The sequence below is a fragment of the Dipodomys spectabilis genome, unplaced genomic scaffold, assembly GCF_019054845.1.
Source record: "Dipodomys spectabilis isolate Male_0828 unplaced genomic scaffold, ASM1905484v1 ptg000039l, whole genome shotgun sequence".
NCBI lineage: Eukaryota > Metazoa > Chordata > Mammalia > Rodentia > Heteromyidae > Dipodomys > Dipodomys spectabilis.
The window spans coordinates 8,180,882-8,205,111 of record NW_024870716.1 but is presented as its reverse complement, the minus strand read 5'-3'; the positions used below and the strand labels follow the sequence as shown (position 1 = coordinate 8,205,111).

The 24,230-nt window shown below is 41.7% G+C and overlaps 1 protein-coding gene across 4 annotated transcripts in view; it reads left to right on the top strand.

Annotated features, from left to right (window-relative positions):
• Window positions 1-836: 836 nt before the first annotated feature.
• Window positions 837-24,230, top strand: part of Lrrk2 (leucine rich repeat kinase 2) — a 126,652-nt gene continuing 103,258 nt past the window's right edge. For 3 of the 4 annotated variants that reach the window (XM_042677546.1, XM_042677545.1, XM_042677544.1), the window contains exons 1-6: window positions 837-1,066; window positions 1,352-1,437; window positions 9,078-9,187; window positions 12,911-12,999; window positions 17,550-17,684; window positions 21,780-21,914. In XM_042677546.1, coding sequence (XP_042533480.1) covers window positions 913-1,066; window positions 1,352-1,437; window positions 9,078-9,187; window positions 12,911-12,999; window positions 17,550-17,684; window positions 21,780-21,914 — 709 coding nt within the window. In that variant the 5' untranslated portion in view covers window positions 837-912. The remainder of the gene's footprint in view (window positions 1,067-1,351; window positions 1,438-9,077; window positions 9,188-12,910; window positions 13,000-17,549; window positions 17,685-21,779; window positions 21,915-24,230) is intronic. The other variant, XM_042677547.1, reaches the window with a different exon arrangement.

Here is a 24,230-nt window from a genome sequence, read left to right as displayed (position 1 = left end):
CCAGGATCTGGCCTAGCGTTAACTTCATATTTTTCCAGAGTTAATTTAGTACCTCTTTTGGGCAGACAACTTTTGGGCAGGCAGATAACTATCAGGGAACCATTTTATTTTCTTCTTTTACATAAGCCACAGCAACATCACAGAAAACAAGTTCCATCTGTCCATCCCCAAGCTCCATCATCTCTCCCTGTAGGGAGATTCTAGAAGAAAGAATATTATCCTAAATGGGATCAACCGGGCAGCTCTTTCCCCCACGCCCTGGTTTCTATTCTTAGATCTGCTTTCATTTTTAATCTTCGTCCTTCCCAGACTTTAGGGGGGGCTGGTGAGGCCTGGCCGGCGGGTCCCGGAGCCGAGGGTGGCCGCGGGTCCGGGGGGAAGGGGGTTGGAGGAATCCGGATCCTGGGCTTCCTGTGCGCCCAGGCAGCCGGCGGGGATCCATTCCGAGCCGGCGGCGGCGCAGTCGCGGGCCGGATCTCCGCCCGGGGACTCGGGGACCGCAGCTGCGGCCAGCCCGGCCCCGGGCCCCTCGGGCCGCGCGCGCCCGCCCGGATGGCCACTACGGGGGCGCACGGCGCCGCGGCTCGGCGGATCCTTAGGGCCGGGCGCTGAGCTGGGTTTGGGCGCGGGAGCGGAGGAAAAGGAGGAGGAGGAGGAGGGGCGGGTTGGGGGTGGGGAGGAAGCTCGGGAGGTGGAGGAGGAGGAGGAGGGCTGGGGCGGAGGGAGGGCAGTGCGGGGCGGAGAGCCTCCGCCTTCCTCCTAAACAGGCGGGCGTGGGTGCCCACGGGGCCCGCGGGGAGCGCGGGCTGCAGGCGGGCGGGGAGCGGGGCTAGCCGGGGTAGGGGTGGGCAGGGAGAGGCGGTGGCACCCCTCTCCCCTTTCCCGGATCTGGGGGTGTGCCTGGGGACCACCATGGCTAGTGGCAGCTGTCAGGGATGCGAAGAGGAGGACGAGGAAACTCTGAAGAAGTTGCTAGTCAGACTGAACAATGTCCAGGAAGGAAAACAGATAGAGACGCTAGTTCAAATCCTGGAGGACATGCTGGTGTTCACCTACTGCGATCACGGTAATCATCAGCAGGGCGAGAGCTGCCCCTTCCCCTTCCCCTCCTCCCCACCTCCTTCCTCCTCCTGTCTTTTGCAAACTTTGCCCTTCCCTTCCCAGCCGCTGCAGCTGCTGCTGCTACATTCTCTCACCTCTTTTTCCTCAGGGCCAGAGAAGAGCTGGTAATTTCAGGAAGACCTTGAGCTCTCACGTCTTTGGTTTTCCTATTTCACACTTACACACACACACACACACACACACACTTGCTGTGTTGTGACTTGACCCCCCTCCCCACTTTCTCTTCCAGCCTCCAAGTTATTCGAAGGCAAAAATTTCCACGTGCCTCTGCTGATCGTTTTGGATTCCTATATGAGAGTCGCCAGTGTGCAGCAGGTAGAGTTGTTTTCATGTTCATGATCACCTCCTCATAAAGTGGTTATCTTCCTCTCATCCCCCTCCACCTCCCCCACCCCCTCCCAGTTCTTGTTCTTTGTGAGATTTGGTTCAAGGGACTTGTGGACCCTGGTTTTAAGATGGAGCTGTTGTCAAATCATTAGCCAAGCTTCACAGAGTAAAAGGGCATGCTGTTTAGTCTGTTTCCTGATTGTCTTTTATAAGGTAACTGTGTGTGTGTGTGTGTCCTGGGATTTAAACTCAGGGCCCCAGCACTGTCCCTGAGCTTTTCCAATCAAGGCTAGTGCTCTACTACTTGAGCCACAGCTCCACTTCTAGATTTGCTGGTTAATTAAAGATAACCGTTTCATGGATTTGCCGGCTCTGGCTGGTTTTGAACTGTGATCCTCAGATCTAAGCCTCCTGATAGCTAGTATTAGAGGCATGAGCCATTGGTGTCCCGGGAGACATAACTTTTAAAAACTGACAATATAGATGGTGATAGGAGTAGACTAAAAATAAGTTGACGTTTAGTTCTGATAATGGAAAGATGAGTTCGTTAGTGTTTGTATCAAGCTATTCTGAGAATTTCCCTAAGGATCAGGACACCCTAGCTAGAACACTATTGCTAACGTTTGAGAAATGGCAATAATTAGCAGTCATAAAAACACAAGTGATTAACTAGAAATCTCTCATAAGCTTCATCTTATTATTCATTTTACTCTGAAGACAGATTTCTAACCTGTGCTATCTGAAGCAAGTGATGTCTTAGTATTTCTCTGTGTTTACATTTTATATATTTCAATTGTTGTCATAAAAAAGAATGTAGGGAGGAAATCCAGAAATATGCTAAATACCTTGGATATCTTAGAGCTATTTAAAAAGTGATGTACAACTTTTCTGCCTAAGGTGAACACTTCCTTGGGAGCATTGTGAGATTTGGGGAACTGAAATCACTTTTGTCATCTGCATTAACAGAAGAGAATTGGCCTTTGAACTCCAAGGAGGTACATGTAGGAAGAAAGCCATTAAAAATCATGTATTGGGAATTGACCACTAAGCCTCCTGCTTTTTAAGCAGGTGCTCTACCACATGAGCAGTGCCTTTAGTCCTTGTGCTTTTGTTTGTTTTTCAGATAGAGGCTCATATTAACTTTTTTACCTGTGTTGGGCTTTGGACATAATCCTCTTCACTCTGCCTCTTGAGTACTGAGATTACTGGCATACACCACTATGCCTAGACTGAGAAAGCCTTTGTGTGTGTGTGTGTGTGTGTATGGGAGGGTGTCTGTTTTGCTAGTACCAGGGTTTGAACTCAGGGCTTTGTGTTTGCTTAGCTGGCTTGCTTGGCTGGTTCGCTTGGCTGGTTCTATATCACTTGAGCTATGCTTCCAGTTCTGCCTTTTGCTTGTTATTTTGGAGATGGATTCTCACACACATTAGACACGAGTTGTGGGCCACAGTCAACCTGTCTCTTTGAGAAAGCCTGTTTCTTAATACTCACTTGAGAGGCTAGATACTTTTATCTCATTTTCTAAATTGGTGCTTATCTCTCATTATATCTGCTCTTTTTATCTCAGTCTATAGATAAATCTAGCCTACGTGAACCATACAGCTACCTTTTATATTATTTTTTTCCTTTGGAGACAAAGTTTCACATTATAATCCAGTTTAGCCTGGAATTTGTAGTCTTTCTACCTCAGCTCTTAAGGGCTGGGATTACAGGCATGACTTGCCCTACTCACCTCTCGTATTCTTTTATATGAGAGCAATACTTTTCCTTTTCTTCAACTGTGAGCTATTTTCTATCTGATTTTCAGTTTGCTGTCAAACAAAAACCCAAGAGGAAGATGGAGGTATGGCAAAGACACTGTTCTTTGTAGCCCTTAAAAAATATGCAGTTTCTTCATGGAATATGAGTCATTTTTTCAGGCCTTGGCCTATTGTGCTGTTTCCTCTCCACCCACATCATTCTTACTTGCCTCTGCTTCATGTTCGCAAGTGCCTGGCTGGATCTGGTTCCTTGCTGGCTCCTCTTGCTTGGTACTACTGAGGCAAGCTGGGCCCTGGGGATGCTTTGGTCTTTAGATCCCAGGGGACAGAGAGCCACACTTTAGAACCCAAAAGAGCTTACCACCTACTTACTGTCTATTTCTTCTTTTTCTGGACTCAGGATTGAAATCCAGGGCCTTGCATGTTACTAAAGTAGGCATTGTAGCACCAAATGATATCCCCAGGACCTCCAATTTTTAATTGTAGAAAACTGCCCAAGTCTCAGCTCCATTGTCTGAAGTAGTTATAAATAGTAGTCATTCCAAATCCTTGCCCAGAAGGAAACAGAGGCAAAGTAAGGCTGAAATTAAGAATAGGTTTGTGTGTGTGTGTGTGCCTGCACCAGTCCTGGGCCTTGAACTCAGGGCTTGGATGCGGTACCTGAGGTTTTAATGCTCAAGGCTACACTCTACCACTTGAGCCAAAGTGGTTAATCGGAGATAAGACTCTCACAGGCTTTTCTCTATGGGCTGAGTTTGAACTGTGATCCTCAGATCTCAACCTCCTGAGTAGCTAAGATTACAAGTGTGAGCCACAGTACCCAGCTTAAGAGTAGTCTTTTGATTTGGTGATTTAGTGGAATAAAATTAATATTTCTGGCCTTATTAGATGTGTATATCTTCAGCAGGTATTATACATATTACATCATTTGATTCCCTTCTGGAATTCCACTATACTCTCTGAAATCTTGGTGATATTTTACCCTCTCAGGGATTCAATGAGAGTGTATGACCTCTTGAGCTTATGATAGAACCAGGACTGAAGTTTTCTTGTGCCTACCAAGTCTCTTTCCACCACAGTCAGCTAGCTGCTGTATTCACAAGCTTTCAGTATAAGCAAGTAAATTATACAGAGGTAAATTATACCTTGGCCATGCCATGTACAATGACTGACATCAATATTAATTGAAGGGATATAGAAAGGAATTTCTAGTGTGATAGGGTAAATTAGACTTTACCAGAGAACCATGCAGATATCCAGGTACAGAAAAGAAAGACAGGTTTATTGCCAGGAAAGGGGGCTGGCAAGACTCATTCTCACAAGGGAGAAGTGAGAAATACTGGCTATTGTCTGAGGTGACCTATATAACCTAGGAGGTTTAGGTGGGGCTAGAAGGGGCTAGGAGGCGGAGACACTGGTGTGGATGTGTGGGCCAGGGGCTTCATCATGGAGGACTAGAATGTATGGCTGCTGTCCAAATAGTAGATAAGGGTCCGGCAGCTGCCCAGACCTGAAGGTCACTCTAAGGGGCTCCTGTTGCCTTCTACGGTGCCCCAGAGAAGGGCCTAGTGTTGCCTAGGAAGGGAGCATGCTAAGCTGTGGAGAGGGGAAGGAGTGTGCTCATTTCACTAACATAGTGTGATTGTGTGTGTATGTGTGCATGTACACTGGTTCCTAGCCTGTGGCCTGAGCTCAGGGCCTGGGGGTTGTTCCTGAGCTTTTTTGCACAAGGCTAGTGCTGTACCATTTGAGTCATAGCTTTACTTCCTGCTTTTTGATGGTCAACTGGAGGTAAGAGTCTCATGGATTTTTCCTGCCCAGGCTGACTTTGAACTGTAGTCCTCAGATTTCAGCTTCTTGAGAAGCTAGGACTCTAAGCAGGTGCCCCCAGTATCTAGCCTCTAATGAGATTTTAATATTCCATTTGAAAGTAGATTTTGTCTCCTTAAATTTCTTCAAATTAATGGTGTGATTAGTATAGGTATCCTTTAATGCTTTGTATATCTGATTAGCTGACAGGACTAAATAAAAACCTCTTGAAAATGGGCAGCTATGGCTCAGGGATAAAACACCTGTGTAGCAAGTGCTAGACCTTGATTTTTAAATCCTAGTACAGTTACAAACAAAACATTAAAACAAACAATAAGAATGAAGTAATAACAATGAAAACTCTAGCTGAGCCAGGCATACGTAGCTTATATCGTTAATCCTTTTTACTCAGAAGGCCGAGATGTGAGGGTCCAGGTTCAAAGACAGCCTGGGCAGATAAAACCTTGAGACTCTTATCTCCAATTATTCAGCAAAAGGCTACATTTGAGGCGTGGCTAATGTGGTAGAGCACCAGCTTTGAGTGAAAAAGCCATACAAGAGCAAGAAGCCCTGAGTCAAAGCTCAAATGCTGGAACAAAAAACTAACAAGTAAGCAAACGAACAAAATCTCTCTAGATGTATCTGAGGAGTAAAGGTGAGTTTCTCTTCATAAGTACATGTTAAAGTTTGTTTCCAGAAGTTATGTAACAGGATATTCCAGACTCTAAATTTTGACTTCCAAAGTCTTTTTTATTTTATGAATACTTCTTTGTAAATGACAGTCTTCAGTGAATTTGGAAGTTAGACTGTCATGTACCTTTCTCTTCTATCTTCCAGCCATTATCTCTCTCCTCCTCAATTTTATTTCTCTTTCTCCACAGCAGAAAGGGAGCAAACTAAATGATAGAGGCTAAATTTTCCTTTCACCCATAGACTTTTTCCCCTGGTGCATGAATGAAATGCTTAAGTTTAGAGGATAATTATAATAATGAGCAATTTCCAAGTTAAGTGTGTTGTAACTAGGCAAGGTGGGAAATTTCCTCTTTGGAAGATGAGCTTTCAGCTAGATAGATGAATGAATCAATTGGTACCTCTGCTTTGTGTTGGAAAGTTCTATTTCATCTTAGAAGCTGCCCAGGGTCACTAAAAGTTCAGGTGTTTGAATCTTTTTTTCTTTTTTCTTCTTTGCAAATGATTGGGGTGGGAGCTTTAGCCACCCAAACACAGCAGGTTTTCTCCTTGAGTGAGCCACATAGGAACACACCTGAGTTTAGCACCCTATGTGATTCCAATCTCCCAATCACCATCTCTTCACGATGTTGTCTTTTTAAGTACTGGGAGGTAAGAGAAAATCTCAATGTGATTTGTGAACCCTCAAAAATAGCCAGTTACTATGACAGCTGAATTGTCACTATCTGTTCAGTGTCTGTGGAGGAGTAGGTCCCATTTAAACATAGCTTCTACTTAAATAAAGCTGTTAGAAATGGCTGCCTTCATTTTTTTTTTTCAGTTCAGTGTATCAGTTTATGAGTACAATGCATCTTGATTGATGCAACCCCATAATGGTTGCCTTTTTAAAGCAAACTGAATTTATTGAAAAGGAAATAGGATAAAAATCATGCTTGAATGATACGGAAAAGAGATTGTACAGGTTCTCATCTTTGTGAGGAATTCTTATTTACTTCTGGAGACAAGAATCTTGTGCTGTTGTGCTTTATTGAAAAGATCTAAATTCCTTCCTTCCTTCCTTCCTTCCCTCCTTGCCTTCCTCCTCCTTTCCTTTCCGTTATTTTCCTTCCCTTTATTCTCCTCTCCTCTCCTCTCCTCTCTTCTCCTCTCTTTTCCTTTCCTTCCATTTTATGCCAGTCTTAGGCTTGAACTCAGGACCTGGGCACTATCCCTGATCTTTACTGCTCAAGGCTAGCACTCTACCACTTGAGCCACAGTTCCACTTCGGACTTTTAAAAAACTAACTGGAGATAAGATTTTCATGAACTTTCCTGCCCAGTCTGGCTTTGAATGGTGATCCCCAGATCTCAGCCTCCTGAGTAGCTAAGATTACAGGTGTGAGTCAGTGGCTCCTGACTTGAGATTTAAATTTTTTAGCCCTGTAATTTAGCTCTCTGAACTATCACCTCTGTATATATCTGGTGGTATGTAGCAAGGGTTACCTCCTCTGAATCAATCTCTAGTCTTAGTTGTAAAGCATTTTTTGAAAGTCTGCTCAACGCTAGCCTTGAGCTGAAGAGCTGAGGGACAGTGCCCAGGCCCAGAGTTCAGGCCCCACAACTGGACCACCCCCCCCCCCCACAAAAAAAAAAAAGTCTGCTCAAGTCATGTTTCCTCCACCTCAAATCCTCCATTAAATAATTCTTACTAACAGTGAGTGAGTCTTACTTTCAGGATTCACATTATATTGATACTTTTATCACACATCAAACTTGGATTCCAAACCTAATTTTCTGTCCTTTTTGTTTTTTGGTTTTTTTTTGGTTGTGGGGCTTGAACTCAAGGCATGGGTGCTGAGCTTTTGTGCTCAAGGCTATTGCTCTACCACTTTGAGCCATACTAACACTTCCCCAAACTTAATTTTGGTACTACATTTATATAATAAGCATATTCTTTTTGCTTTGTTTCTCTCCTTACCACATCAACTATAAGTCTCCAATGTATTAGAAAGGATTAAGTGTGTTTGTAGACAACATAAAGAATGGGTTAAATTTAACCTTGTTGGAATTAGGATCTTCCCTCCCCTCCAACCCATGAATAACAGTGACTTCGTCTGGGAATGTGGCTTAGTGGTAGAGTGCTTGACTAGCATGCATGAAGCTCTGGGTTTGATTCCTCAGTACCACATTAACAGAAAAAGCCGGAAGTGGTGCTAGAACTCAAGTGGTAGAGTGCTAGCCCTGAGCACAGAGAGGTACAGGGATAGTGCCTAGGCCCAGAGTTCAAGCCCAGGACCAGCAGAGAGAGAGAGAGAGAGAGAGAGAGAGACTCATTCATGATAGTCTCATTTGTAAAAGGATTGAGTGAATTTATTTATTTATTTATTCTCTGCTGAGGGCCTGCATTTGCTAGGTAGCTGCTCTACCAGTTGAAACATGCCTCTGGCCATGAAGATATAGTTGAAGTGCATCAATGAGTTCATATTTCACTTGGAAATATGAAAGATGGAAGGATTCCTGTGATCAATAGAACTTATCAGTTCCTTAATATATTAGAAAAAGGTGGGGGGAGTCACAGAGGAGGTCCACTTTTTCTCTCTATTGTGAAGTCTTTTCTGTTGCTCCTGTAACAGGACATTTCATTGGCCACTGCTGGCCTGGCATTATTATACAAGAAGCCATCATTTCTAAAATCTACAGCCTCCTCTAATTCTCCATGACTAATAATAGCCCTTTTTTCTTATAATGAAAATCCTAATTTCTTGGAGGGGATTCTGTCATGTAGACATATGTTGGAAATGTATAATTCTATCAGTGACTCACACTTGTAATACTAGCTACTCAGGAGGCTGAGATCTCGAGGATCATAGATTGAAGCTAGTTTTGAAAAAAAAAAAAAAAGTCCACAAGATTCCTTTTCCAAAATAGCCAGCCAAAAAGCAAGGCTAGCGGTGTAGCTCATGTGGTAGAATGCCAGCCTAGCAATCAAGCTGAGTGAGTGCCCAGCCCCTGAGTTCAAGCCCTGGGACTAGCAAACCCAAAAATAACAGTACTAAGAGGTGAGTATAATCATTGTTGTACTTAAGTTTGGTATGTTCTCTAAATGACTCTTCTTTGTTTATTTTGTTTTATTTACAACGATAGGCATGTCTTTTTTCTTTTTTCTTTTAATCTATTTTGATCCTGTGGCTTGAACTCAGGGGTCTGGGTGCTGTCCTTGAGTTGCTTTCCTTTTTTGTTTTTTTGTTTTTGCTCATTGCTAGTACTTTTGACCAATTATGATTTTGAAGAATTATTCCTAATTATTCCACTAAGAAAGAAGACATCCATGTTTAAATATGTTCTATTGGCATACATAAAACATATGAATATTTTCCTTTTTTGCTTTCAGGTGGGCTGGTCACTTCTGTGTAAATTAATAGAAGTCTGTCCAGATACATTGCAAAGCTTAATGGGACCCCAAGATGTTGGAAATGATTGGGAAGTCCTTGGTATTCACCAGTAAGTATGACAGATAGGTGAATAGAAATGACTCTGATTATTTATATATCCATGAGTCTTTCCCTTGATATAGTTTATTAAAAATCCAAAGTGGTTTTGGTCAAATCTCTCAGACTACAGACCCTTACCTTAAATCAGTGATTTACAATTATAGAGAGCTTTAAACACAAGGGGTGTGAATTAAAAAATTAACATTGGGCCAGGCACTGGTGGCTCATGTCTGTAATCCTAGCTACTCAGGAGGCTGAGAGCTGAGGATTGTGGTTCAAAGCCAATCTGGACAGGAAAGAATGTGAGACTCTTATCTCCAGTTAACCACCAGAAAACTGGAAGTGGCATTGTGGCTCAAACTGGTAGAATGCTAGCCTTGAGGAAAAGAGCTCAGAGAGTACTCAACCCCAAGTTCAAATCCCATGACCAAATTTTTTTTTAAAATGGTGGTAAAATATCAGGTGAAATTATTGTAATCATAAGGATTACATCTCTATAGATGGTTAAGTTACATATATGTATATATATGTGTGTGTGTGTGTATATATATATATATATACATATATACATATATATATAATGTTGGTACCGAGGCTCACAGACTTTCCTGCCCAGGTTGACTTCAAACTGCAATCCTCAGATCCTAGCCACCTGAGTAGCTAGGATTATGGACATGAGCCACCAGTGCAGATACCTGCTTAAGAATTCAAACCAAGCCAGGCACTGTTGGTTTACACTTTTAATCCTAAATACTCAGGAGGCTGAAGTCTGCTGCTCAAGGTTTGGAGCCAGCCTGGGTAGTCAAACCCAAGAGAACTCAGTAAAAAACCAGAAGGGGAACTGTGGCTCAAAGAGTAGAATGCTAGCTATAAGCAAAAAACTAAGTGAGAGTTTGAGGCTAAAAAGGGTGAGTAAATGTAGTCATTATATTCAATATACATTATATTAAAAAATGAACTATAGCTGGGTGTTATTGGCTCATGCCTGTAATCCTAGCTGCTCAGGAGGCTGAGATGTGAGAATCACCATTCAAAGCCAAGCCCAGGCAGGAAAGTCTATGAGACTCTTATCTCCAATTAACCACCAGAAAACTGGAAGTGGTGCTATAGCTCAAGTGGTAGAGTGAATGTCTTGAGCTGAAGAGCTGAAGGACAGAGCCCAGGCCCAGACTGACCCATGACTGACCAAAAATAAACATAAAAATAAAATAAAGAACTGTATTTTAAAAAAAAAAGAAAGGGAAATTGAAAAGTTAATTCTGCTAGTAGTAATGTACAAATTTATGCTTTGCTATCTTTAAATAATATTTACATATTCATATTTTTGTGATTTTTTTATGCCATGACTTTTGAGAAGAAAAGAGGAAATTACCTTTCAGCACATTTCAATTTCTTTTTCTTCTTTCTTTCTTTTTTCTTTTCTTTTTCTTTCTTTCTTTTCTTTTCTTTTTTTTTGCCAGTCCCTGGCCTGAGCGCTATTGCTTAAGGCTAGCACTATCACTTGAGCCATAGCTATACTTCTGGAGAGTCTAATGGATTTTCCTCGCTAGGCTGGCTTTGAATGGTGATCCTCAGATCTTAACTTCCTGTGTAGCTAGGATTAAAAGTATGAAACACCAGCACCTGGCTTTCAGTCAATTTTCCTTTTTTTTTGTCAGTTGTGGGGCTTGAACGCAGAGTCTGGATGCTGTCCCTGAGACTCTTTGTGCTCAAGGCTAGTGCTCTACCACTTGAGCCACAGTGCCATTTCCAGTTTTTGAGTGGTTAATTGGAGATAAGAGTCTCACAGGGACTTTTCTGTCCAGGCTGGCTTCAAACCATGATTCTCAGATCTCAGCCTCCTGAGTAGCTAAGATTACAGGCATAAGCCACCAGTGCCTGGCTTCAGTCAATTTTTTTATGACCATTGTATCAGCAATGTTTTTGCAGGTTTCAATATAATGACTTTTTAAATGAGACCACTTCCTTATCCATAATTAGTTAATAATTTTCTGAAGAAATATTTGTTTTCAGAAAAATCTTTCTTAAAAGGTAACTTGCTTGCTTTTAAAAAAATATTATGTCATTAAGTTTTCTCTATACCCCAGAACACCTTACCACAGAGAAGGAAATCATTAACATATTTTTATAAAATCTTACTATGTTGTCCAGGCTGGTCTTGAATTCTCAATCTTTCACCTTGGCCTCCAGGATGCAGGAAATACAGGCATGCTCACATTCTCTCCCCCTCCCCCCTCTTTTTTTTGTTGTTGGTAGAGAGGCTTGAACTCTGGGCCTGGGCTCTGTCCCTCAGCTCTTCAGCTTAAGGCTAGCTCTCTACTACTTGAGCCACAGTGCCACTTCCAGTTTTCTGGTGGTTTATTAGAAATAAGAGTCTCATGGATTTTCCTGCCCAGGCTGGCTTTGAACCGTGATCCTCAGATCTCAGCCTCCTGAGTAGCTAGGATTATAGGCGTGAGCCACCGGCCCTGGCACATTTTCCCATTTTTGATAAGTATATGTTGCTCTTTCTACCAGTTCAAGAGCCTGTTTTGAACAAAAAGCATGTTTTCAGTGAATCTGTATTCTCAATTTCAAAGTAATCTCTGAACTCCTTTGAGTTATCTCTATAGCAGATGAAGAGGAACTACCCAAAGTAAATCTATAGCCAGTACTTGGAACTTAAAATGTTCCTTGGTTTGAAGAACATTGAGGGTTTCATTATCCCCTAAAGATTAGTCAATTTATAATTCCAGAGAAAGGTGGGCTGCCCAGAAGGCTCAGATCTGAGGATTGTGGGTTAAAGCCAGTCCAGGCAGTTGAGTCCATGAGACTCTTATCTCCGATTAATTACCCAAAACAAAACTGCAAGTGGAGCTTTGGCTCCAGTGTTAGAGCACTATCCTTGAGCAAATAAGCTAAGTTCAAGCCACAAGACTGGTGCACGTGTACACACACACACACACACACACACACACACACACACACACACACAAACACGTCAGCGAGTACATTTAAGAGGCTTAGATCTGAAGATGGAGGTTCAAAGCCAGCCTGAGAAAAGTCCAGGAGACTCTTTTTATTAATTAAAAAAAAATTTATTGTGAAAATACCATACAGAGGGGTTACAGTTACATGAGCAAGGTAATGAGTACATTTCTTATCAAGCATTGTTGCCTCCTCCTTTGTTTTCCTTTACCATCCAAGAGACTTATTTCCAGTTAATCAGCAAATAGCTAAAAGTGGAGCTGTGGCTCGAGTGTAGCAGTACCAATATTGAGTGACAAAAGCTAAGTGAGAGTGTGAGGCACTGAGTTCAAGCCCCAGTACTAGCTGTGTACATGTGTGCACTTGTACACATGCATGTGCGTGCACACACACACACAAATACTAGTGAGTGTACTCAGGAGGTTGAGCTCAAACCCAGATTGGGACAGAAAAGTCCAGAAGACTTTTATCCCTAATTAACCATCAATTAACCAGCAAAAAGCCAGAAGTAGAGCTGTGGATCAAATGGTAGAGCACCAGCTATGAGTGAAAAGCTAAGGGACTGCACCCAGGTCCTGTTTATATTAATAATATGACATATAATATATAAAAGGTAAATTATATAACATATAAAAGATAAATCATATGTTATATGTGCTATATAGGTAAATATTAAAAATAAATTAGATACATTGCAAAATTTTAGATATTACAAAACATCTTAATATAACTTTCATTTTATCTGATTTTTTATTTTAACTTTTAGACTGATTCTTAAAATGCTAACAGTTCATCATGCTAATGTAAACCTGTCAACAGTTGGACTGAAGGCCTTAGAGCTCCTGCTAACTTCAGGTAATAATTTTTATATTTTTCAATGTTGATTCAGAAATATTAAAGATTTAATAAACACACCATTATTTTGTTAAGACTCATGAAACATGTAACCTAAAGATCAGCAATTTCTAAAAATCTTCCTTCTTCATTCATTTCCTTTCTCTGTCAAATATTTTTAACATATCATCTAATATCTTTGTTTTAAATACTAGTTTATATATTGCTTCCAAATTTCTATTCCTAAACTCCAGCTTTTCACCCCAAATCTGATCTTATGTTTTATATTGCTTGATGGCCATTCATAGATTTGCTACTATTAAATCAATCTTTCTCTGTCTCTTTTCCTTCCTCCCTCCCTCCCTTCCTTCCTTCCTTCCTTCCTTCCTTCCTTTTTTCCTTCCTTCTTCTCCCTCCCTCCCTCCCTCCCTCCCTTCCTCCCTCCCTCCCTTCCTCCCTCTCTTCCCCTCCCTCTCTCTTTCTTTCTTTCTTTCTTTCTCTCTCTCTTTCTTTCTTTCTCTTATCTTTTTTTTTTTTGTCCGTTATGGGGCTTGAACTCTGGGCCTGGGCGCTGTCCCTCAGCTCTTCAGCTCAAGGCAAGCGCTCTACCACTTGAGCTACAGCGCCACTTCCGGTTTTCTGGTGGTTTATTGGAGATAGGAGTCTCACGGTCTCTCCTGCCCCGGCTGGCTTTGTACCGTGATCCTCAGATCTCAGCCTCCTGAGTAGCTAGGATTACAGGCGTGAGCCACCAGCGCCCGGCTCTTTCTCTTATCTTTAAGGTGCTTTCTATAATATATGTTCTAAAGTATGAATATAGCATATAAATTCAGCTTGTTTTTTCTTGCTTGGACTCAGGGCCTCCTGCTTGGCTTTTTTGTTTAAAGCTCACACTCTACTGCTATAGTCACAGCTGTGCTTTGAGCTTTACTCTATAGACTTTTCTACTTAGGCAAATTTCAAACCTAAATCCTCAGAACTCAGCCTCCAGAGTAGCTTTAATTCAACTGACTCCTAATGGCAGTATTTATGTATTGATTAATTTTTGCCAGTTCTGGAGCTTGAACTCAGGACCTGGGCACTGTCCCTGAGCTTCTTTTACTAACAGCTAGTGCTCTAGTGCTTGAGCCTCAGCACCACTTCTGGCCTTTTCTGTTTATGTGGTACTGGGAAATTGAACCCAGGGCGTCATGCATTCTAGGCAAGAACTTTACCACTAAGCTACATTCCCAGCCTCCTAATGGAAGCATTTAAAACGTGGATAGTGTTACTTCTTGGGAGTCTGGAAGATGTCAAGTCTCACATGTAAAATGCTTTTTTTTTTTTTTGGGTCTGGTCGTGGGGCCTGAACTCTGGACCTGGGCGCTGTCCCTCAGCTCTTCAGCTCAAGGCTAGCGCTCTACCACTTGAGCCACAGCGCCACTTCCGGCTTTTTTTCTTTTTGCTTATATGGTGCTGAGGAAACGAACCCAGGGCCTTGTGCATGCAAGGCAAGCACTCTACCACTGAGCCACCTTCCCAGCCCTGTGAAATGCTTTTTTTAAGCTCAATCCTTGATGAGTGTTGGTGGCTTACTTCTTGTAATCTTCACTACTTAAGAGGCTGAGATCTGAGTATCATAGTTCAAAATCCATCCTGGGCATCTCTTCAATTACACAGTAAAAAGCTGGAAGTGGAGCTGTGGCTCAAATCATAGAGCCCAGCCTTGAGTGAAAAAGCACAGGGACAGAAGCCAGGCCCTGAGTTTAGGCCCCAGTACTAACACACACACACACACACACACACACACACACACACACACACACTCAGCACTGCCTTACCTCTCAAAAAAAAATAAGGAACCAAAACTTAATCTTCAACTATTCTTTTGAAATAATATTTTACGTCTGCTTTCTAAATGAGAAACAGAGGAGCAGGGAGTGCCCGGGATTGCCTTAGCCACTACGTGGTAGAAGCAGGCTCTGGTTCCACACTGTCAGTCTCTTTGCTTGAAGACACTGCTGCCTGGGGATAAAGGACTGAAATGCCTCTTCGAATGCTAATTGCTGTGGACATAGCTGAGCTGCCCTTGGGGTCATGCTGGGTACTCAGAAGAAAGGTTGCTTATGGGGGACCTAATCTTGAGGGGCTGGAAGGATTTTGTTCAACATAAGGGTTGATCCACCCTTGGGCAGAGCTACGGGGGCAGCTATGAAGTGGTCATGAGTGGATGGAGAGAAGGGTGAGGGGACTTCAGTCATCACTGGCACTGCTGATGAATCCCCTGAAAAATGACGAGGGCCGAGCATCAGTGGCTGGAGGCCGAGATCTGAGAATCACAGTCACAAGCAACCTGGGGCAGACACGTTCCCATGAGTCTCTTCTCTCCAATAAATCACTCAAAAAAGCCTGAGTGGTACTGTGGCTTAAGTGGTACAGCGCTAGCCTTGAGCACAAAGAGGACAGCACCCAGGCCATGAGTTCAAGCTCCAGGACCCGCATGAACAAAATAATAATAATGAGGAAAAAGATAGTAAAAGCCAGGGTCTAAAAACAGATAGGAAAAGTCCAATGATACAGCCATTTCACCATAGTCTTTTACTAAAATACTCAATGGCATGCATGAATTAGAGTTTTGTGCTAAGTAGGGTTTGTGTGTGTGTGTGTGTGTGTGTGTGTGTGTGTGTGTTGGTCCTGAGGCTTCAACTCAAGGGTTGGGTGCTGTCCCAGAGCTTTTTTGCTCAAGGCTAACACTCTACCATTTGAACTATAGCTGTACTTTCAGCGTTATTTTGGCAGTTAATTGGAAATAAGAGTCTCACAAACTTTCCTACCTGGGTTGGCTTTGAACCCCAATCCTCAGGATCCATGATGCTGTGTAGCTACGATAACAGACGTGAGCCATGGCACCCAACTGTACTAAGTAGTTTTAACCATGGTTTACTTTAACCCCCCCATTCTTGAGAACTTTTAGTTTTGCTTCATTCTTCATTTATGAAAGACAGAAAGGAAGTTTAAGAATTAAACAAACTCCCAACATCAGAATAAATGAAAGTCAACAGCAAGCAGACAGCTAGGATATTTGATGGGTGTTTTGAAAAGATGACAGTTATTTTCATTTCTATCACTTAATGATGCCTTCTAGGGGCATGGCTTCATTTCTCTTTGTATTAAAGAATTAAAAGGTAGGAAAGTATATAAAGCAGACAGAACAAGTTTTATTTGAAAGTAAAAATACTATGTAAAAAGAGACCCAGACCCAGGATTCCAATAGAGTCTTCTTGGAGTGTGGCTTTTATCATAGGGGCTCCTCCAATGGTTGTGCCCCTGGGCTTTGCTAATTACTCAATGCCTTGCATATGCATCGCCACCTGGCTGTTTTTATTGGTTGAGCAGAAACCCAAGGTGTTATGGGAAGAAGAGTGAGCCCATGGCATTATTGGAAGAAGAATTCAAGTGGGAACCCAAAACATCAGAAGGAGAAGCATTGGAGCAGGATCCCAAAGCTTTGTGGCAAGAGGAAGTGTCATGACAGGCCATATATTATCTTTATGTGTTATGTCTGCCGTTTTTGTTATTGTTGTTTTTGTTGTTATTGTTTGAGACAGGCACTTGAACTTGGCATCTGATGCTTTCGTTCATTGCCTGGCACTCTACCACCTGAGCCACACCTCCAATGCAATCTTTATCCCTATCTAACCAATCTGAATTTTGAGCCATTAGGAGAATTTTACATTGGTTTTGGAGTTCATATCATACACTGACATAGAGGTTGATTTGTGAATCAGTTTTATTGCCTGGGTATTAATGAATCAGTACTATATTTAAGCACTTAAGTGCTCAAGGCTAGAACTCTACAACTTGAGCCATGGCACCACTTCTGGTTTTCTGGTGTTTAATTGGAGATAAGGGTCTCGTGGACTTTCTTGCCTGGCTGTCTTCAAACTGTGATCCTCAGATCTCAGCCTCCTGAGTAGCTAGGATTACAGGCGTGAGCCTCCAGTGCTGGCTTCAACAAGACTTTAAAGACATTTGGATGATATCACTTGGAGGAACTGGGCAATGAGTTGATTTATTAGTTAGCCAGACAAAGAGAAGAAAAAGGAAGGATGGATCACAATAACTTGGTAGTTTTCCTGTGGTTAACTATTGGATGAAGAGATTGTAGGAGAAGGTAAGGGTAGCTGTGGGATAGTAGGCATCAATGGAGTACTTCAATAGTGTTTCTTCAGTGGCATGTACCACCACAGCATCATAGACTCCAGGCACTGGTGGCTCACACCTGTAAACAGAGGTACTCAGGGGACTGAGATCTGAGGATCATGATTCAAAGCCAGTCCAGGCATGAAAGTCTGTGAGTCTCTTATTTTCCATTAACCAGCAAAAAGCTGAAAGTCGAAGTCGAAGTGGCTCAAGTGGTAGACTGTTAGCCTTGAGCACAAAAGCTCAGGGACAGCTTCCAGGCCCTGAGTTCAAGCCCCAGGGAGGGCATAAAATAAAAAGGAAAGACAAAAAATCCAGAAACCACTCAGAGTCCTCATGTAACCATAAACACCCCAAATGTTAAAGCAAATATTTTCTCTTTGAAATAGGCAAGATCACATTGCTGATTCTGGATGAAGAAAGTGATATTTTCTTGTTAATCTTTGATGCCATGAACACATTTTCAGCCAACGAAGAGGTCCAGAAACTTGGGTGCAAGGCGTTACATGTGCTGTTTGAAAGAGGTATTTAAGAGTGTCAACTTCCATGTACTCAAATGTACATTTAAAAATAGCTTTTAGTAGGAAAAAAAAAGTAGGATGTAAGTATAAGCCTGAAAAGAGAACTCCCAAAATCATACTATGTATTAATGCATGGGAGTGTTCTGCCCAGGGTAGGTAGTGAAGTTAATTTGGAATTACTGTGTTTCTATAGAGTGAATTTCATTCCTGGGTTATAAATCATGCAATTGTAATCTACTTTCTTCCATTGGAGCAAGGCCTAAGATTGACTTTGAAAACTAGATTGTCGTTGGGCATTGGTGGTTCATACCTACTAGCTGCTCAGGAGGCTGAGATCTAAGGATCAAGCCAGCATAGGGAGAAAAGTCTGTGGAGCTCTCATCTCCATTAAGCAGCAAAAAGTTGAAACTAGAGCTGCGGCTCAGATGATAGAGGGCCAGCCTTGAGTGAAAAAGCCGAGTGAGAGATTGAGGCTCCAAGCTCAGGTGCCAGTGTCTGTCCCCCTTCCAAAAGAAAGGTAATTAGATTGTTGTGTGTTAAAAAATATATATCTATGGACCTGAGTGTAGGTTAAATTGGGATTTATATTGAGTCACCACCAGTTTAAACTCCGCGAAGGGCTTTGTATAAGAAGCCAGGAAGTCGTCCAAGGTCCCTTAGGAAAAAGACTAATACGCATGTCATTGCATAGATAACAGATGATCATGTCATTGTGGAGTTGGCTAGGATCTTTGTTCATTCCTTCCATTGGCTGGAGGAGGAAATGGGGCTGAGAAGTCAGCCACTGGCCTGAGGGTGGCTGGGCTACTTACTGGATACTTGGGCTGTTGCTGCCTTTTGAGAAACCTTTTTGTAACACCATGAGAACCAGTGGTGCTGTTGATTTCTGGCAGCTCCAGGAGTGAGGTAGAGTACCCAATCTTCATTAATCCTCTGTGTTTTTCCAGTACGATTTTCTTCAGCTTATAGGTAATTATAATCCATTCAGAAAATGGATAAAAGAACTGGGTGTGGATAGGTCACATCTGTAATCCTAGCTACTCTGGAGACTGCGATCAGAGGATTCCTGTTCAATACCAGTCTAGACAGCAAAGCCTATGAAACTCTTCTAACTACAATTAACCAGAAAAACAAACAAACAAATAAATAAATAATAACTGGAAATGGAGCTGTGACTCAAGTGGAAGAATGCCAGCCTTGAGTTACAAAGCTTAGTGGTAGCACCCAGGCCCTGAGTTCAAGCCCACTTACAGGAAAACAGAAACAGATACAAAGAAAGAATGAAAGTGGATAAAAGGGAAATTCTAAAATTAATATATGTTTACTCTTTCCTAAAGATCCTGTGTTTGCTTTGTGATAGCGTTTTTATTTTATTTTTGGTTCCTGGGCTGGAGCTTGAACTTTGGGCCTGGAACCCTTGCTTGGTGCACTTGGCTTGCTTAGCTTTTTCCCTTAAGCCACAGGTTTTGGTTTTTGTTTTCTTGGTTAATTGGAGGCCAGTCCCAGATTTGTCTGCTGGGTCTGGCTTCCAACTGTGATCCTCAGATCTCAGCCTCCTTAGTACCTAGGATTACAGGCTTGAGCCACCTTGCCCAGTTGGGGTCATGTGTATTTGTCAAGGGATTAGCCTCACTTTTGTTTTTTTGCTTTCTTTCTGGCTGAGAAAAGAGATAAGCAGGTTGGTTACACAATTTCTTGAGATAAAAATACACCCTTTGCTTTGGAGAAGCAAGTAAAGAAAGTTTTTGATAAGGATTAAGAGGATAAGGATTGAGTCCTATGGTCCTGCACAGGCTGACACCTTCCTGGTTGCAGTTCAGGAACACATTCTCTTTCCATAAGAAGAGTTATCATTACATTACATTATGTTAGTGTCCTTCCAGGACATATGAAGATAGACCAGGAAACATTGTTGTTGTTTTTAAATGTGTGTGTGTGTGTGCGCGTGTGTGCACACGTGCGCACGTGCACGTACCTGCCTGTGTGGGTACAGGTGATGGGGCTTGAGCTCAGGGTCTCTTGCTCTTGCTTGTTTTTTTTTTTGTTCAAGCCTAGCACACCTACACTTCTGGCTTTTGGAGATAAGAGTCTCCAAGATCATCTTACCCCCCAGCCTCACCCCTGCTGGCCTCCAACCTTGATCTTGAGATCTCAGACTTGTGAGTAGCTATGATTATAGGTGTGAGCCATTAGTGTCTGACATGGTCAAGAGAATGTCAAACAGAAGAATCTTAATAGAAACACCATCACTATCAAGATTATGGTAATTCTAAAGGTTGGGTAGAAAACTTTCTGATTTTTTCTAGGAATATCAAATCCCCCCAAACACTAGTTTAGCTAATGGAGTTAATTTTTGAGAATTAATAAAGTTAATTTTCAAAACATGATTTGGGGTGGGTGCTGATGGCTCATGCCTGTAACTAGCTATTCAGGAGGCTGAGATCTGAGGATTATGGTTCAAAGCCAGTCCAATTACTTTCAGTTAAACACCAGGAAACAAGAAGTAGAGCACTAGCCTTAAGCAAACAAAAAACTCAAGGATGGAGAATAGTGCCCAGGCTCTGAGTTCACGCCCCACCAAAAAAACAAAAAAACAAACAAATCCTCAAAATCCCCGCAAAAAACAAAACCCCCAAAATAAAATCAAACCCATGATGTGGAAGCTACTCTATGAAATGAAAAAATGGTATGGTATTTCACTAATTAAAAGAATCTAGCTGGATGCTGATGGCTCCTGCCTGCAAATCCCATCTACTCAAGAGGCTGAAATTGAAAGGGCTGTGGTTTGAAACCAGATCATGCAGAAAAGTCTTTGAAACTGTATCTCCAAACAACTAGCAAAAAGGTGTATTGGAGGCAGGACTTAAATGGTAGACAGCTAGCTCAACAAGCAAACCAAGTAAGATCAAGGCCCTAAGTTCAAATCCCAGTACATAATGTATTTCACATTATGTCTTATGGACACATTGGTATAAAATTGAAAAAGAATATTAATGTTGGCCATGAAGAGTGCTGCTTTCTGTGATGTTTTTGTTAAGCACCTTTCTCCAGCTAAGTGAACCACATGTTTTTGAAATTTTCACAAAGAAAGGTTGGACAAATGGGATTGCATGAAACTGCAGAGCTTCTGCGTGGCAAAGGACATAGCTAGTAAGATCAATAGAAAGTCCACGGATTGGGAGAAGATCTTCACTAGCTATACAATGGACAAGGGTCTCATACCTAAAATATACCTAGAACTCAAAAAATTAAATCCCCCAACAACAAATCCTCAAAGAAACAACTGCCCAATTAATAAATGGGCTAAAGACTTAAAGAGAGACTTCTCTGAGGAGGAAATAAGAATGGCCAATAGACACATGAAGAAATGCTCAACTTCTCTGGCCATAAAAGAAATGCAAATCAAAACAACATTGAGATGCCACTCACCCCAGTTAGAATGGCTGTAATCAAGAACTCTAATAACAGCAGATACTGGAGGGGATGTGGCCAAAAGGGAACCCTACTGCATTATTGGTGGGAGTGCAAACCCATTCAACCACTTTGGAAAGCAGTATGGAGGTTCCTCTAAAGACCACATGCACATAGAGCTCCCCTATGACCCAGCAATCCCACTTTTGGGCATTTACCCAAACGATCACAAACAAGACCATACTAAAGCTACCAGCACAACTATGTTTATTGCGGCATTATTCACCATAGTTAATAAAATAATTCTAAATGGAAGTTATTGACTTGTTCAAAGGCTTAAGTCATGAAAATTAATAGTGATGATGCTTTTTTTGTTGTTGTTTTTTGGTGCGGGTACTGGGGCTTCACTTCAGGGCCTCCAGCTCTTGCTTAGCTTTTTTTGCTCAAGGCTGGCATACAACCTCTTGAGCCATATATCCACTTTTGGCTTTTTGTGGTTAATTGGAAATAAGAGTCTCTGAGATTTGTCTGCCCAGGTTGTCTTTAAACCATGATCTTCAGATCTCAGGCTCATGAGTAACTAGGATTAGAGGTGTGAGCTACTGATACCAAACTCATGAATATGTTATTTGAGTAAATGTCCGTATTATTCTAAACATTATTCAATAATGTTGTCCTTTTTTTTAGTGTCTGAGGAACAATTGATTGAATTTGTTGAGAACAAAGATTATAGGATATTGTTAAGTGCATTACAAAACTTCAAAGGTGAAGAGGAAATTGTGCTCCATGTACTGCATTGTTTGCATTCTCTAGCGGTTCCTTGTAAGTATCCTATAACGTGATTGCTTTTCTGTCTGTGAAAAAGTCCCAGGAAGTCTTCTTTCTCAATGTATTTTGGAGATTTTATTATTTAGCAACTTGTCGATGCTGAACTCCTTCATTTACTCATTTAATTAATATTTCTGTATATTGGGACCATGTGTGTTGCTTTTTCAGGGTTCATGGTAAGTGTTGGATGCAGATGTGTGCCTAGGTGATTGCAATGAGTCACACAAAAAGGCAAACGAGAGCAGAAGTACATAGTTAGGAAAACAAAGTAGTGAAGCAACATCTCTTGGAAGAGACTTGAAGAGAGCTTTGTGTGGAAGGAGGTATGAGGTGCAGAAGGAGATTGCGTAATGCATTCACAAAGATGAAAATGGCTTGGTACACTGACTTTATGAAGTGTGCATGTATGGGCTCATATGTGTGTGTGTGCGTGTATAAATGCATACATGTGTACAAACAATTGCTTGAGACAGAAGCACAGTGAGGGTCCTGGGAAGAGTGTATGAGGTGGAATGAGGTCAGGAAGGGTGCAAAAACCATACGAAAGTTTGGAACTTTATTGTGATGCATTTGAGTAATTATCTGAAATCTGATACTTTTTCACACACAAAAAAAGTAAAAAAGCTGAATGCTAGTGGTTCACACCTGTAACCCTACCTACTTAGGAGGTTGAGATCTGAGGATTACCATTCAAAGCCAGCCTAGGCAGGAAAGTCTGTGAGATTCCTATCTCCAATTAACCACCAGAAAATTGGAAGTAGCGCTGTGTCCCAAAGTGATAGAGCCCTAGCCTACCTGTGATAAAGCTCAGAGACATTTCCCAGGTCCTGAGTTCAAGCTCTATGACTGACAAAAACAAAAAACAGGCTCATGCTTGTAATCCTACCTCTTCAGAAAGTTGATATTTAAGGATTGAGTTTTGAAGCCAGCTGGAGCAGGAAAGTCTGGGAGACTTTCTTTAATGAACCAATGAAAAACCAGAAGTGGAAATGTAGCTTGTGGTAGAGCAAGAGCCTTGAGTAAAGAAGCCAAGCAAAAGCACTGGGGCACAGGCCCCAAATTCAAGCTACAATGCTCCCTGCCCCCACATATACACAGAGAAAAGTGAAAGAATGATAAGAAAAATTCGATGTGCTTGCTAACAGTGATTATGAATGGGTTAAATAAAAATATGCTCCAGAGTCTGTTTTGATTTTTAAACGCACAAAATGACATTTCATTTTTTGTGTGTACCCATGTGGGTTCACCCAGGATACACACATGCATTTAACTATTCACCCTCACATATATAAAGTTGTTTTAAAGACTCAATGAATTATATAAAGTGAAGGAAATAGAATAGGCCTGGGAACTGGTGGCTCATACCTGTAATCCTACCTACTCAATAGGCTGAGATCTTGAGGATTTTGATTTAACGTCAGCCTGGGCAGAAAAATCCACAAGACCCCATCTCCATGTACTGAGCAAAAAGCTATGCAAGAGTCATGGTTCAAGTAGCAGAGTACCAGCTGTAAATAAGAAAGCTGAGCAAGAGCTGGAGGCACTGAGTTCACATCCTGGATGTGGAAAGAAAGTAGAATAGTACCTAGTATATCCTACCTGTCCTAAAATCCTGGACTCTTCTACAACAGAATGCCATATATAGTAGATATAATATGTGTCATAGTTTTACAAAGAAAAGTCCTGGGTGGCAGACAGAAGCTTGAGAGTTTACTGTAGTACTGAGAAAAATAAATCTTCTTGTGGATGAATGCCAGTTTTTTGTGTGTGTGATGTTTAAAAAATCACAGTGTTTTCGTATCCACGGGATATTAAACATTATAATTAGATGACATTGAAGAACAGTAACAATAACTTTACCTTTTTCTGAATCATCCCTGAGAACAAATAGAAAATAGCTTTCCTTATGCTTTCCTTGGGTTTTAGTCACTCATTATTTGTTTATTTGGGACTGGGCTGCCTTTGGAATTCAATGCTTTCCACCCACATATGACATAACTCTAGTTAAAATGTGTTGATTCATAACTCAAAGGTCAAAGAAAGCAGCTGCTAAAAATGTAGAAGTCAAGAGGTTGAAACATTGGTTCTTCATGGTAGACTTTGGTCTTACAGTTTCTGAGCAAATCCTATCTCCTGAGACTAATGGAGCAGATTGTCTTAAAAGGCTCTTTCCTTTCATTCTATTTTTTAATTATAAGTTTAAAATACAATCGATTGATTTGTGTTAATATTGGATTTGAATTTAGGGTTTCACACTCTTACTTGGCTTTTTCTTGGCTTGTTGTTCCACATGAGCCACACCTCCACTGA